At 37.0% G+C, this 16,964-nt stretch overlaps 1 protein-coding gene across 1 annotated transcript in view; it reads right to left on the bottom strand.

Moving 5' to 3' along the window:
* TLK1 (tousled like kinase 1) overlaps positions 1-16,964 on the bottom strand; it is a 160,271-nt gene that overhangs the window by 34,916 nt on the left and 108,391 nt on the right. The window contains exons 11-12 of the mRNA XM_036318543.1: positions 16,720-16,908; positions 7,680-7,746 (exon numbers count right to left, since the gene is read on the bottom strand). Coding sequence (XP_036174436.1) covers positions 7,680-7,746; positions 16,720-16,908 — 256 coding nt within the window. The remainder of the gene's footprint in view (positions 1-7,679; positions 7,747-16,719; positions 16,909-16,964) is intronic.

Below are 16,964 nucleotides of genomic sequence, written 5' to 3'. Positions count from 1 at the left end.
TTCTCTCCAACTAATCAATGTTTAGAATCTAGATAATGACAAAACTAAAAAATAAAGAGCAACACATATCCACATGCTGTTGACATCACAAATTTGAATAAATAGCAGTGGCAAGACAGTTACTGGCCCTAATAACTTCCAAAGTGCTTATTTTCTTATCATTTTGGGGTATTATAATTGGTAACTTGCAGAGCATCTATTATAAGGAAGATGGATTTATATTTTTTAATTTTTTAAAAATATAATTTTTATTGATTTCAGAGAGGAAGGGAGAAGGAGAGAGATAGAAACATCAATGATGAGAATCATCGACCGGCTGCCTCCTGCAGGCCCCCCACTGGGGATCGAGTCGGCAACCCGGGCATGTACCCTTGACCAGAATCGAACCCAGGACCCCCTGGTCCACAGGCCAACGCTCTACCCACTGAGCCAAACCAGCCAGGGCAAGATGGATTTTTAGAGATAAAAAAATAACAATCCTTGGAAAGCACGCCCGCGTAGTTTCTTGAATTCCAGAATAATGTTCTGAAATAGACAAATAACCTAGCAGAACTCCTCAAATTACAAAGACAAATTGCTTTCCTATAACCAGAATTTATCAAAGACTGAAATTAAGACAGAATCAACCATAAAAGCTAACTGGTACAGTGGGGCATTGACTTACGAGTGTCCTGACTAACCAGTTTTTTGAGATACCAGATGTCTCTCGGCCGATTTTTTGCATTGAGTTGATAGAGTAATTTGTGTTAATGAGCTCCTTAACGAGCTCGGTCTCGGAACAAATTAAACTCCTAAGTCAAGGCCCCACTGTATATCGTTTGTTAGTTTCCTTAAATCCACAGGTTCCAAATGTAGCGTAAAAAGGATAGTTAAGCAGCTTTGCCTCAAAAGAACAACTTTTGAAATATAGGAAATTACTCTCATTATAACTATAAGCTTTTATTAAGTGATAATTGGGAAAATGTGTAAATAATTACTAGTAGCACAAAATTTGTTTTTAAAAAAATTTTAAGGAATGTCTTGGCCCGAGTACTCAGTGGTTAGAGCTCAGAATGAGCCTGAGGGTCCCTCAATTCCTGGTTAAAGCTAAGAGTCAAAGGCACATGCCTGGGTTGCAGGTTCGTTCTGGCCACAGTCAGGGCGTGCTCAGGGCATGTGGGAGGCAACCAATCAATATGTCTTTTTCACACCGATGTTTCTCTCTCCCCCTCCCTCCCTCTCTCTCTAAAAATCAGTGGAAAAAATATCCTCAGATGAGGACTAACAAAAAACAAAGTTTGGGGAATAATTTGTGTGGTCTGCATATGTTTTATTAGATCAGTTTTTTCCCCTGTTATATCCTTAAACTATATAAAAGGTAAAATTATGTTAGAATATGTACACTTTAAAAAAAATTGTGTTTCCTGTTGACCTTTAAAAAATAAATTTAGAGTGAAAAGTATATATCAGCTAATAATAAAGCATTCTAGCTGATACAACAATCTCTAATAGAATACCCAAGGAAAGTAGTATGTGAGAGGAAGAGAGTATATGTGTTTGTGAAAAACTTAACTACTCTCCTTTATCTGCGATGAAAATGAAATAGCATGTTTCTGGAAGGAAAAAAAAAAGCAAACATTCCCACTACTCTAAGAGAGACAGGAAGAATGCTACAAGTGAATTAATTCTTCTGAATACAAAGAACCAACTTGCTGTCCTCTACAACAAAAAGAATGTAGGAATAAAGCCTCTGTGTATTGCCACTGAAGAAAGGTTCAAGAGAAAAGGTAAGCTTTGCTGGTTTACTAGTGATATTAATTTAGATAAAACATATACATGTCTTGGCATTCAAAAAGTTAATATTAATGGTCACTCTAGAATGGTTAAACTTCAAAGTCCATAAAATGTAGTATGTGATTTTCCTGAAATGAGAACTTGATTCATGCCTGTATCAGGCACAGTGTGAAAATAAGTCACTCAGTGAGAGAGCAATGATTTCATAAACTGATAATAACTAACAATAAATATTAAAGAATTCTTGATATATTAAAACAAAGGCGATGCTGTACAGTGATTTTCCTAATCTCAGGAGACAAAACTAATAAGCCAAGAGTAAGATTAAGTTTACTATTTGGTGGTAACCAGAAATACCTGCTTATTTAGCCATAGACTTACTTTTAGGGGTTTCTGCTTCACACTCATTCATTATTTTATCACATTAACAGCTTTGAACTTATATTTCTAAACCTCTAGAACAGTATAGAATGTGAACTAAACTTTATGATTTATTCAATGATAAACACACATTTTCTTATTTGCTTATTCAATTATTATATTTATGAAATACAATGCACATAAATTATTCATTTCAATACAAAGTCCTTCTAATCTCATATGTCCAAATGGCATGAGCTTCCTCAAAGGAGGACGTTTTCTCTTTCTGTGCCAACAAATTTAATAATTTTGCTTTAACTCTAAGTGTTTATTAGAGGGAGAGTGAAAGCAAGATTCAGCCTGGCTAATGCAAGAGTATGCCAGGCTCCAAATCTAAACTCTAGGCTGATACACCACAAGTGAATTCCCATAGGGTTACATGGACATCAAATATTCACAGATCAGATCCAGCCTATGGTAGACGCTATATAGTTACAAGCTGAGGTACAGTTGATGTCAGCTTAATAAACCCAGAAGCACAGGGAGCTGATAAGATAGTGATAACATATTTTTTCTTAAGTCATACTTGTTCTCTCTGTTAAAAGTGTACAATCAGCCTTCTTTTCAGAAAACAGAATGACCTATTTTAATGATTTATTTTTTAAATGTGGTTTAGAATGCCAGATAACTTATTTTTAAAACATGTAACTTAATGCTTATTATTTTTTAATTATACAACTCAAAAATTAATACCCAGTGGTAAGCAGGGTATTTTTATTTTCATTCTAAGGTGATACTACCTATTCAATTTTGTTCTTTGTATCTATGTACTACCTGCAACTTTCTTTAAAATGGATTCAATTTTTCTCACCCAAAATAGTCTCTCAGAAGAAAATATGGGAATTCAAGACATGAGAGTATGTTCCGGCATTATTAGTTCATTCAGTCTCCCAAAATATCCCATGATGGATGGCAAAGAAAAGTACTGTTGTAAATTGGTTAAGAAGAAGATAAAGTTAGAAATTTAAAACTGCTCAGTAAATTTGAAAATATAAAAAATAAAACAGGAAAAAGATTAGAGAGGGGACAGTTATTAAAAAGAATGAGTAAGTTAAAAAAATGGAGAAGTCAAACAATGGGAAAGAGAATAACATAAAAGTTAGATGAAAACATGTAATATTCTATAATAGTTTAAACTGTTTATGTAATATCTGGACATTTACATATACCTCACTTTAGAAAACAGAATTATTTCAAAGAAACTGAGTATTTTAAAAGTACCAGGAAAGTTTTAAATATCAACCAACCAAAACCAAAACCAAACCCTCCTCTGAAGCCTTTTAAAAGTGAAGTATTTTTCCTAATACAAATAAGTGATTCCCAATTTAATTGTTTTATAATTTCAGATTTTATAGAACAGGTATTCATAAAATAAGGTGTAAAATCTCATCGTTAGAAAGAGTAATTTGAAGTTTACTATATGTGAAAAGAAAAACCCTCCAGTTAAAGCTGTACTTACATACTTACCAGAGGCCTGGTGCATGGATTCATGCACTGGTGGGGTCATTTGGCCTGGCCTGTGAGGATTGGGCCTAAACTGGCTCTCCGATATCCCCTGAGGGGTCCCAGATTTCGAAAGGGCGGTTCTCGGGTGACGCACCCCAGAATTGGGCTTCCTCCTCTCTTCTCCCAATATTATGTGACTTTCTCTTATCTGTCTCGCTTCTTTCATCTAACTTTACCCTGTTTGGTGGTAACTGATGACTTGGAGGCATTTAGCTGCAAAATGCAATTATTTAGCAAACAGGATTTACTTAGCCTGGAATCTAGTCGGCCTAGGGCAGGACCCTGCTCAATGTCAGGCTCTGGCCCAGGCCCTTAAGCACAGGCAGAGTCTTATGGCGGGAACCTCCTTCCCACCTGAGCTGCTCCTTCGCCTCTTTCCCTCCTAGGAGGTTGCCTGCTGGCACTACTGTCTGCCTGGAAGGAGGAAAGCCACGGCAGGTTTCCCAGCTGAGAGTGGTAGTGGGAAAATTTGCTGCCTCCACTGGAAATCAATATTAAGTGGATGGGCTGGCACGGGGGCCGCAGCCAGTGGGTCCTGCACGTCTCATCATTTAGCTAATCGAGTTGAAGAGTTTCTGTAAGGGGCAGACCCATGACCTCAGCAATGGGCTAGAGGCCCAGTGGGGAGCCAGACCCAAAGTGGGGAGCCAATGGGCTAGAGGCCTGATGCACAGATTCATGCACTGGTGGGGTCCCTCAGGGGATTGGGCCGAAACCGGCTCTCTGACATCCCCTGAGGGGTCCTGGATTGCGAGAGGGCGGTTCTCAAGTGATCCACCCCAGAATCGAGCTCCCTCCTCTCTGGTTCCGGGTGAGTCACCTGAGAACTGCAGCTGCCAAGTCACCACAGCTCGGCAGCTACTGCATTGAACGTTTGCCCCCTAGTGGTCAGTGTACGTCTTAGCTACCGGTCAGATGGTCGCTTAGGCTTTTATATATAGACTAGAGAGGCCCAGTGCACAAAATTTGTGCACTCGGGGGGGGGGGGAGGGGGGATCCTTCAGTCCAGCCTGTGCCCTCTCACAGTCTGGGACCCGTCAGGGGATGACCACCTGCTGGCTTAGGCCCGCTCCCCAGGGGATTGGACCTAAGATGGCAATCAGACATCCCTTTGGCAGCCCGGCAGCCCTCGGGGGATGTTGACTTGCCAGTGGGGAGCAGGCCTAAACTGCAGTCAGACATCCTTAGCGCTGCAGAGGAGGCAGGAGAGGCTCCCACCACCACCACTGTACTGGCAGCCATCAGCCTGGCTTGTGGCTGAGCAGAGCTCCTCCCTTGTGAGAGCGCCCTGACCACCAGAGGGCAGCTCCTGCATTGAGCATCTGCCCCCTGGTGGTCAGTGTGTGTCATAGTGATCAGTCATTCCCAGTCCTTCTGCTGTTAGGGTCAGTTTGCGTATTACCCTGTTACTATATAGGATAGAGGCCTGGTGCACGGGTGGGGGCCGGCTGGTTTGCCCTGAAGGGTGTCCCAGATCAGGGCAGGGGTCCCGCTTGGGTGCCTGGCCAGTCTGGGTGAGGGGCTGAGGGCTGTTTTCAGGCTGGCGGGTGACTGAAGCTCCCAACCTCTCCTTTTTTCCTTTTATTCTGGGATTTATTTACCTTCTATGGCTGTCACTGGAGCTGAGAGCTGGCTTTAGCTCTGAGGCTCGGCTCCAGCTCTGAGACCTTGGCTGCTGAAAGCAGGTATCTGGGTTTGTTTGGCTTCTATAATTGAAACACTGTTTCAGCTCCAGCTCTGAGGCCCAGCTGGCTGAAAGCAGGTTTCTGGAGTTTGTTTAGCTTCTATAATTGCAACATTGTTTCTTAGAGGGCAGCTCAGAGGCCAGCAGCGGCAGGCAGGGAACCTTAGCTTCCTCCATCACTGGAGCAAGCAAGCCTCCTGTTCGCTTCAGCTGCCTGGCTGCCGGCCGCCATCTTGGTTGGCAGTTAATTTGCATATAGCCCTGATTAGCCAATGGGAAGCGTGTTGGAGGTACGGTTAATTACCATGTTTGTGTATTATTAGATAGGATTGTCCCATTATTATGAAAGGCTGATCAGAAAACAATTGATAAATCTTTATATGGGACATCAAACCCAGGTCTCTCTGAATTCATTATCAAAAAGGCTTAGGTGAGCACTCAAATACTTATATTCATGCTATATTACAAAATCCTCTCTTCCTTCTATAGTCCCATTACAACTCCATCTGTTACAGAGAATAGACTGAAGTTGTCTACTGTATATCCAAAAGCAGGAGAAATAGTCAATAATTACAATAGAAAAGAATAACTAAAAAACAAAACACCCAGAATAAATTTACTGTTCAAGCAGTTTAGGTGGAGACTTTTCTGAGCAGGAGCATGGACAGATATATGGCATAGTAAAAGAACACTAATGCAAATTAACTAGATATACATCTATCTATCTATCTATCTATCTATCTATCTATCTATCTATCTATCTATCTATCTATCTATCTATACATTTATCTATCTATCCTCATAGCCACTGCTCACTGCCCACTGACCTGGAGCCTGGAAGCAGGTCATGCTTTGCTTCCACTTCTGCAAAACATATCAGAACATGACACATACCCTATTTATAACCTTTTTCTGTTCCCTGTAATTAAATGGCATGGGTCTGAAGTATGTTGATGGCATTGCAAAAACAAAATAGCATAGCATGAATAGTAGCTGCTACCAGAATGGGTTTCTCTGTCCTATCTCACCCTAACCTAGGGAGATGACATCCTAAATACTATCTTCAATTAGCTCACTAACTCAATTTCAACTATTATTCAGCCTACTAAAAAACTTTCAGTAATCTGCCCTGGCAGGATGGTTCAGTCGATTAGAGCATTGTCCCGAACACCAAAAGGTTGGGGGTTCAATCACCTGTTGGGGCACATTAGGGAGGCAACCGATAGATGTTTCTCTCTCACACCAATGTTTCTCTGCTTCTAAAATCAATGAATAAAACACATATGCTTGGGTGAGGATAAAAAAAAAGTTTCAGTAATTTGACAAGCCAAAAACATAATTTAAAAAGCTGGGCTTTTAAAGAAAAAAATTTTAGCCCTAACTGGTTTGGCTCAGTGGATAGAGCGTCGGCTTGCGGACTCAGGGTTCCCGGGTTCGATTCCGGTCAAGGGCATGTACCTTGGTTGCGGGGCACATACCCAATGGGGAGTGTGTGGGAGGCAGCTGATCGAAGTTTCTAACTCTCTATCCCTCTCCCTTCCTCTCTGTAAAGAATCAATAAAATATATTTTTTTAAAAAAAGAAAAAAAATTTTACATCTGTCAGTAAAATTGAGGGGGGAAATCTACTGTATTATGTTTTCTTGAAATGGTTTGAACTAAAAATATAAACTGTAAAAACAATGAAGTGATTAGCATGTCAGCTTATAAACAAGTATAAAGCTACACATTATAAAATTTTACTATGATAACACATAGCACATTTTCCTAAATTATATCACTTTATATTATTACTGATGACTAGGCTTTTCTAAATTTGCCAATGTAACTATTTAATTGAAACATTTAATCAAGCATTCCATAGTTTAAAAATTAAGCCAAGGAAATAATGTTATTAATTTATAGCATTTCAATTTATTATAAAATGGAGAGAAATAATATGGAATTTTACACTGCATCTTAAAAGTGAAGCTTTTTTTAAACAAAAAAAATAGTATTTAAGCAAAATAATGTTAAGACTAGAGGTCTGGCCAGGAATCACTACTTCACTACAGGAACAGCATCTCAATGTTTGTAAGTTGACACAAGGTAATGGAATAGAATATTATTTTAATATAGTCAACATAAAAAAGCAAATGTAATGCCATTCCTTTTTGGTTTTTTTTTTGGTTTAAAAGTTTTTAATTTGGAGACTTGCTCTTCTTTCTTAAGATTTGATTTCTTTAATAAGAAACTTATATAACACAACTCTCCACAACCTCCGATAACAAACAAAACCCAACAGATGTTTCACATACCTTTTTGAGATGTCCTAGTCTAAGTTTGAAAATTTCTTCCTGTTCATGATATTCTGCCAAAGTCAACCTGTCAAAAACAAAATTGATTCTAGATATTAAGAATAATACTTATTATTTCTTATTAACAACCAGCTCTGTAAAGTAAAATTAATCCAATGGAAGTAACAAAATGTTGACAACTTCCAACCCAAATATCTAAGGCAAATGTCCTTTAAAATATTCTTCAGAATATATATACTTATAGATGGAACAATGAATTAATATATATGTGGAAACTAAGAACAAAGTAAACTAACAAAATATAAACAGACTCACAGATACAGAACAGACTGACAGTTGTCAGAAGGGCAGGGTTTGGGGGGAGGGGCTCAGTGAAAATGATGAAGGGATTAGGGAAAAACAACTCATAGACACAGACAACACTATGGAGAATACCAGAGGGAAAGTGGGGTGGCAAGAGGAATAAGAGGGTAAAGGGGGATAAATGGTGATGGAAGGAGACCTGATTTGGGGTGGTGACCACATAATACAATACACAGATGATGTATTATAGAATTGTACCCCTGAAATCTATATAATTTCATTAACCAATGTCACCCCCCAAAATGCAATAAAATTAAAGAAAAACAGTGTTGAAGGTATAGACTAGTTTCTTTCTGTTTTTATTAATATGTGAAATGAGAGATAAATTAAGGGAACAAATGTTCAAAAATTAGGAATCAGGGCTTAATGGCATAAGAAATTCTCATCCTATCCAAAGTGTGAAATACATTAAAATTGAGGTTCACTATCAGAAAAGCTTCTCTTAAAAAAAAAAAGGAAAAAAGATTGTATAGCTGGACAACCTTTTGCTAGTATCCCAGAGAGGCCAGAATATTCAGTCACATAGTCTTTAATAAGATGAAGAGTGGTATGTGTGACTCATAGATCCCCTCAGCCTTCTCAGCAGAAGCCAAAAATAGTGATGGAATTATTTAGGAAAGAACTGTGGAAGATCCTCTTGTCTAAATGAAATAATTATTACCTCATACATGGGAGATCTGTAAGATTCTTAAGAACCTTATACAGCAGAAACAGTAACAGTTTGGACTTAAAAGGACAGAGAGTATATCATATAAGTCTGTCACATCCCCAAAAGTCTACAAAGAAGAAGCAGGTTGATAAAGCTACTCAGCTACAAGTCTATAATAATAAAAGGGTAATATGCCAATTAGACCGGCTGTCATTCTGGATGTCATTCCGGACGAAGCTGGGACCAGAGTGAAGCCCGGGTCTCGGGTGCCAAAGGGAAGCCGGTGCTGGCAGCCAGGGAAAGGAAGGCCTACTCTTGCATGAATTTCGTGCATCAGGCCTCTAGTATATGATAATCTTCATGGAAGACTCAGAATTGTTGTCAAAACTTTGGGTCCAGAAGGCAGAGCCACAAGCCACAAATAATTATTAGCAGACCTTGAAACCAAATTGAGTTTGAGTTTGTCTGATGGATTTGAACCTGCTTGGGATCAATGACTCCTTTATTTTTTTGTTTGAGCTGGAAACTGTTATCCTATATCTGTCCTCACCACTGTATTTTGGAACAAGCCTGTTTCTTTAGGTTCACAAATTAAGAGGAATTGTGTCTCTGGGTGAATTATACACAGACTTACCCATACCAGATTTAGGCAATGAGATTTAGACTGTTTGAGCTGAAGAGATGTAGATGAGATTTTGGATGTTGAGTTGATGCTGTATTGTGGGTGAGGCTTTTGGGTTTGTTGGTATAGGATGAATAGATGAACATATTTTTCATGAGGGAAAGATGTGACTCTTGGGTCAGAGGGAAGACTATGGTAGACAGAAAAATGGCTTCCCAAAGATGCTAAATGCCAAACCTGGGACTTGTGAATGTTACCTTACATAGCAAAGGATTAAATGGAATTAATGGTTGCTAATTAGCTGACCCTAAAATGAGGTGATTAGCCTGGATAATGGAGCTATGAGTAAACAAAGCAAAGAAAAAACTTTTAGCTGAAGGAAACTCGAAAAAAGCACAGAAGAGGTAACATCTGAACTTGGTTAAAAAGGAGTAGAAAGAAGCCAGGAAGATGAAACAGCAGGTAGAAGGCCACATTCTCAAAAGCATAGCATGTAGAGATGCAACCAAAAAGAAAAATGCATACATACTGCAGATTAAGAAAGTTACCTAACTACTGATTTTTGGCTAAGAGTTTTAATCACAGGTCAATGCTGAATATTATCTAATGTTTCTTTTTTTGGCATCTGTTAAGATGATCATATAATCTTTCTCTTAATGTGGAAAATTACATTGAAATTTCTAATGTTAAACCAACCTTGCATACCTAAAATAAGTCCACTTGGTCTTGATTACCATTATATATTATGTTTTAGGTTGCTAATTATTTAAGATTTTTGCATTTACTTTTTTTAAATGACAGAAGTGCTTTTTTTTTTTTTTTTAAAGTGTTTTCTTTTAAATTAATTTTAGAGAGAGAGGAAGGAAGAGGGAGAGAAACATGGATCAGCTGCCTCCTGAAAGCCTCATATTGGGGAATGAACCCACAACCGGCATGTACAATGACCGAGAATCAAACCGGTAACCTTTTGGTGCACAGGACAATACTCAACCAACTGAGCCACACCAGACAGGGCTTGCATTTACTTCTATAAGTGAAATCAGCCTATAACATTCCTTCTTTGTACAGTCTTGGTTGATCTCGACACCAAGATTTTGTTGGGCTAATAAAATAAAAAATTGAAAATATTTCTGCCTTAGCTGTTCTTCAAAAGTGTTTTTAAAACACTGACACTATTTCTTCCTTAAATGAGTAGTAGACTACATAGATGAAGTCATCTGTACTCAGAGTTTTCTTTGATCAATGATTTTATTACAGATTCAATTTCTTTAATAGTTACAGAACTATTTAAATTTTATTTCTCCTAATGTCAATTTTGTTAAGTTGTATTTTTCTAGAAATTTATCCATTTCAAATTAAAGCCATTTATATGTTTTTCTTTAAATATCTTTAGACTCTGTAGAATATTCTTTTTTTCATTCATGATAATGGTTATCTTCACTCTTTTTTTAAAAAATTTCATTAGTGGGTGTTTTTTTTTTAACAAACATTCCTTTTTTGGGATTGATTCTCTGTATCATATGACTGCTTACTGTTCTTATGTTTCTCCTCTTCCTTCTTGGGCTAATTCTGCTACTCACTTCCTACCTGAAATAGATGCTCAGTATATAAAATTATAGTTTTTCTTTTTTTCCTATATGTGTATACAAGGCTATAAATATAAATATCCCTGTAGATACTGTTTCAGATTTACCTCACAAATTTTGCTATGTAGCACTTTCACTACCATTCAACTAAAAACATTTCCTCATTTCCATTTAGACTTTCCCACAATCTTTTTTGTTACTGATTTTTAGCTGAATTCTACTATTGTCACAGTACATACTCTATTTCATTCTAATCCTTTAAGTTTCACCCATGAGTCTACCAAATATATAAGGACAAAACAATTCATCTTATTCAAACTCTTTCAATATTTGAAATTGGTTGAGACTTTCTTTGTGATCTAGCATGGGCGATTTTTATAAAAGTCCACATTTAAAAAGAACATATATTCTGCAGATGTTAGGGGATGTGTCCATTAGGTTACGTTTATTAATCCCACTGAAATTTTCTAGACACATACTGTTCGTTGTTTTGTATCATTTTATTTTTATCTACATGTTCTATACTAAGAAATGTGTGTGCTGAAATCTCCCATTATGATTTGCGGATCTGTCAATATCTTCTTCAAGTACTATCAATTTTTAATTTACCTTAAGTCCATGATATTATGTACATACAAATTTAGAATTACTGTATGTTCCTGGTGATTTGAACCTTTTATAGTTATGAAATAACCACTTTGTTTCTTCTGAATACATAAAATCAAAACAATTTAAAATATACAGTATTTAACATGGAAAATCCTTTTTGACAATCCTCACCAGAAAATTTTTTTTTTAATTGATTTAAGCCCTGGCTCATTTAGCTCAGTGGATAGAGCGTCGGCCTGCAGACTGAAGGGTCCTGGGTTCGATTCCGGTAGGGGGAGTGCAGGAGGCAGCCAATCAATGATTCTCTCTGGTCATTGATAGTTCTATCTTTCTCTCTCCCTCTCCCTTCCTCTTTGAAATCAATAATATATATATATATATATATATATATATATATATATATATATGTATATATTTAAAAAAACTGATTTGAGATGGAGAAACATCCATGTAAGATCAAATCCTCAACCTTTTTTTGATATATGGGACAATGCTCCAACCAACTGAGCTTATAATGTACAATTAATGCAAGAAACGCTTACACATTATCTATAGATAATATTAGCTATGTGAACTATGTAATAAAACATAGAAACAACTACCTTAAAAACTTGACTGAATCTTGTTGATAGCTGAAACTTAGTTAAGAGCCAGGAATGATGCAAATATTTTACATACATTACCACATACTATCCTTTAACACTACAATGTAGATCAGCGATGGCGAACCTTTTGAGCTTGGCATGTCAGCATTTTGAAAAACCCTAACTTAACTCTGGTGCCGTGTCACATATCGAAATTTTTTGATATTTTGCAACCATAGTAAAACAAAGACTTATATTTTTGATATTTATTTTATATATTTAAATGCCATTTAACAAAGAAAAATCAACCAAAAAAATGAGTTCGCGTGTCACCTCTGACACGCGTGTCATAGGTTCCCCATCACTGATGTAGATACTTTCATAAGAGAGGAAAGGACGGCTCTAAAAGGTAAAACAGCTAACAAAAATAACCTGAAAGAGGCAAGGTTAGACTCTCCATCTGTCTGACTATAGGGCTTAAAGTTCTAACAATTACATAGTAGTAACTTCATTTTCTATGTTCATTTCTTCATAGAAAAACCATTAAAGATTCATGATCTCTATTCTAATTATATTAGATATTCTGCACACAAGGCAAAGCCTACTTCCCATTGAACAATGATTCAAAAGGAGTTTTTAGAAAACAGTTGCAGAGTATGGCTGCAAAAATCAAACTATAATATACATGAATCAAAGTGTTTCGTGGCTTTCCCCTTATTTAAATCTGCTTCTGCATAAGAATGTCATCAAATTGCTGTGTAGTACCACTTAATTTGCTACTCTAAGAACACATAGCAGCATAACTTCAGGGTTAGTTCTAAGTCAACATATGCAATAAAATGGAATGGAAATGAGATAAGTCTATGATTATTAAACTATCGTTACAGCTGTTACCATCTTGGAAGTAAGCAGGAAGCTAAACACCTGTAGCAAACTAGAAAAAAATGGTTTGTTGAGTAAGAGAAAATGAAAATCAAATGCTTATGTATTATAATTTAGTATTTACCTACCACTTTCCATATGCCAGGAACTGTGCTAGATATTGAGACTATGTATAAAGATAAAATAGTGACATAAATGCTGCAATATAGGCAGGAATGTACAAAAGGTCATGGGCACCTGACTTGATGGGAAGGGGGAAAACTAGGAAAAAAAAAGGTTAGAGAGAGCTTTCTACTGAAATTGATATCTGAGCCAAGTGTTCAAGGATGAATAGGAAATGAGGTGAAGAAGGGCAAGGACCAGATGCATAAAGGCACAGAAAGCACAGTCCATTTAAAGAACTAAAAGAGTTTAACATAGGATACACAGGGCAGATGTTGGGGAATAAGGATAGAGAGAGAAATAAGAAGGCCTATAGAGGGTCTTCATGAGAGTGAATCTTATCCTGAAGGCCACTGAAGGAAATATAAAAGTTACATGATGAGACATAAGAAAACATTAATTGAGGCTAGAGAGGTCAAAAGGTACCAGATCAAAAGTATTTTATAAGCTATCTTAATATCATTCAAACAACAGAGAGCTATGTTAGGGTTCTAAAGAAGAGAACAGAAGGATCATAATTTTATCTGGAAAAAAAATGACTGTTTACAACTGAAAATGGATTAAAGGACAAGATCAAAGTTAAAAGGGGGATGCATGTGTAAAAAAACCCCCCAAAAGCCCAAATAAGAGATGGCAATAACTTGAGTTAGAATGGTATCAGTGGGGAGTTACATAAGTGGGTAGGTACATTTAAGCTATAGAAGAACAACTTGGTGTCTATTAGGGTGGAGTTAAAGCTAACATACACTTTCTTCTATATAACTGCTCGCCTACCCATAGACTCTTTTTTTAAGCAACAAATTTACAAAAAGGAAATCATTTGCTAAATTAAAAAAAAAAAAAAAAGATAGCCAAATGTTTCAATTAAGATTTACACAGCCCCCCAAATTAGGAAAGATTTGAAGAAGAAAGTAGATTTTGAGATGGACTTTGAAAGATAAGATTATCAGCACTATTTATTAGTGGGAAATGATAAAAATCTTGATCTAAAATATTAAGGGTGACAACCAAAATTCTGGCATGTGGCATTGAGAGGATGGCAGCACCATTTACTAATAGAGAGAACACAGAAAAAGGCAAGGTGTGTGTGCATGTGCAGTTGGGGAAAGAGAGACTGAAATAGAAAAGATAATAGTAAATACAGTTTGTGTTTTGGATTGTTTTTAGTAAATACAGTTTTGAACAGGCTGCATTAGAAGTTCCTGTGAAACATTTAAGTACCAATAGCAACCAAGCAAGGATATAAATATCCTTCAAGATTGAAATATAAATATTTGATACTCAAGAGAGAAAAGTGGCCTGGAGATAAAAGTTTGTAGCAACATATACATGGTAACTGAAACCCTGAGAGCAGCTAGTACTCAAGGAGACTAGGTATTACTCAAGATGTATGATGGCATAGAACAGATCCTTAAAAACAGATCCTACATTTTTACAAATTGGTAGAGAAAATGATGTCCAGTCCATAACAGAGACCAAGAAGATGTAGCCAAGCAAGTTAAATGAAAATTAGGAGAACAATGTATTTCAAACACTAAGACAATAAAAGTCTTTTAAGAAAAAGTTAAGATGCAACTATATTCAATGCTGCCAAGTTAAAGACTCAAATGTCTATTGCATTTACCATCAAGGAGATAGTTTACAATCTTTAAAAAATTTTCAGTTAAAGGAGAAATCTTGAGGAAGAAGATGTCAAAATATAAAGATGATTGAACATGAAAACTAGAGGGATTTATAACTGAAAGGGAGGTTTTTGTTTTGTTTTCTAAAAGAGAAAAAACAAAAAGTTGAACATGTAAGATAACAAAGGTATCAACAGAACAGGTCCTTGATCTAGGAAATGGGATTCAAAGCATAGATAAAACATTATTTTTCAAGAAAGGAGAAAAAGAATACACCCATAAAAAACATCAAACAGGGGGTGTGTGTGTGTGTGTGTGTATGTATTTTCTACTCACATGAACTTTTGAAAATTGTTGTAGAACAGAAAGATAACTTTATATATACAGTATTAATCCCCTCCTATCCATGGGGGATATGTTCCAAGACCACCAGTGGATGCCCAGTCCAAGGATAGTACTGAACCCTGTGCATCCACCTTACTACATTTTTTCTATACATACATACCAATGATAGCTTAATTTATAAATTAGACACAGCAAGAAATTAATAATAAAACAAATATAATATACAGTAATAACAGTTATGTGAATGTGCTCTCTCAAAATGCCTTACTGTACTGTACTCACATTTTCACTTAAAGGAAGCACTTCAGGCTTCTCTTTGGCATATCTGAATCGCCAACATTGCTACTCTTATGGTTTGGGGCCATTATTAAGTAAAATAAGGGTTACTTAAACACAAGCATGACGTACGACGTCGATCCAATAACCAAGACAGCTAGTAAGTAACTAATGAGCAGGCAGTGGATACAGTGTGGACACACTGGACAAAGGGATGATGCGTATTCCAGGTGGGACAGAGTGGGATGGTGTGAGATTTCAGTACACTACTCAGAATGACATGCAATTTAAAACTTATAATTTGTTTATTTCTGGAATTTTCCATTTAATATTTTGGAACATGGTTGACCATGGGTAACTGAAATTGAGAAAAGCAAAATCCAGATAAGGGAGGATTACTATATATCAACATTTTAACAATGGTGTTCTCTGTGGGACCAGATCATGATCTATATTGTTTTATTATATTCTTCTGTATCTCTCAAATTATCCTACCTAATAATATGCAAATTAACTATCACTCCATCACAAAGATGGCGGCGCCCAGTCCTCTCAGCCCTGCTGGAGTCCCCCAGTCCCAGGGGGGCGGCCGCTGAGAGCAGGCAGTGTGAATGGCCTGGTGGAATGCTTGCTTCGTCACCATGGCAATGAGGCAAGTGTTCCACTCCAGCTGCGGAGGGCCTCTGGGCAGTGGGCATGGAGTGGGGGGGGGGGGGGGGGAGGGGAAAATGCTGAGGCAAGGGTTCCGCGCCCTGCTGCAGATGGGCCTCTGGGCCACAGAGAGCCTTTGGGCAGCGGGTGCGGAGCGAGCAGGCCCGCAGAGAGCTACTGGCGCATGGATTTGTGCGCAGGGCTACTAGTCTATGATAATCATGTAACTATTTTTTAAAAATGTCTTTGTCCCTTGAATTATAAAGAGTAATTCAGCATTAAAGCCAAAAATTTAGAAAACAAAGAAAAGCAAAAGGAGAAAAACAGTACCTATAATCTATTAATGTACTGCTTCCACAGGTTGAGAAAATGTATGGCAGCTATATATTATTTTAAGTTAACAATCTCTTAGAAAAAGGAACATTAATAACATGAGAGGGGATTCCAGTCTCTTAGCTACCTAAGTCTGTTTTTTAAAGAGGATTAATACATCTCCACTTACAAAAGTAAAATTCAGGTATTTGGGGCTTATTATTAATTTAAAAGTAAATTTTCAATACTGCCTTCCTTCTGGCCAAAATTATAATTACTACTTAAGTATTAGTTTAATTATAAACAACATCCATTACCAACATTCATGCTCACTGGCTACAATTTTAAAAAAGGAAAATAAAAAATGTGAGACTTACAGTTGCGGTAAATTTGGTCTAACAAAGGGATCATTTTCTGCGCCATTGACTGCTTTATTTTTCCTCTGTTTTGGTTCAGAGTTGGTAGAGGGTGCCTGAGAATTATTAGCTGTGGGAGGTTTGCGTTTGGCTAGAAGTTTCCTTTGCCTTTCAATATCTTCCCTTTGCTGATTCACCCATTCTTGTTGCCTGTATAAAAATAATTGTAAAAAAACATGAATGTTCCATTACTTTTCACAGTTAAA

Source organism: Myotis myotis, unplaced genomic scaffold (assembly GCF_014108235.1).
Source record: "Myotis myotis isolate mMyoMyo1 unplaced genomic scaffold, mMyoMyo1.p scaffold_m19_p_8, whole genome shotgun sequence".
NCBI classification, from domain to species: domain Eukaryota; kingdom Metazoa; phylum Chordata; class Mammalia; order Chiroptera; family Vespertilionidae; genus Myotis; species Myotis myotis.
The sequence above is the reverse complement of the archived record's forward strand: the minus strand, read 5'-3'. Positions and strand labels throughout refer to the sequence as shown.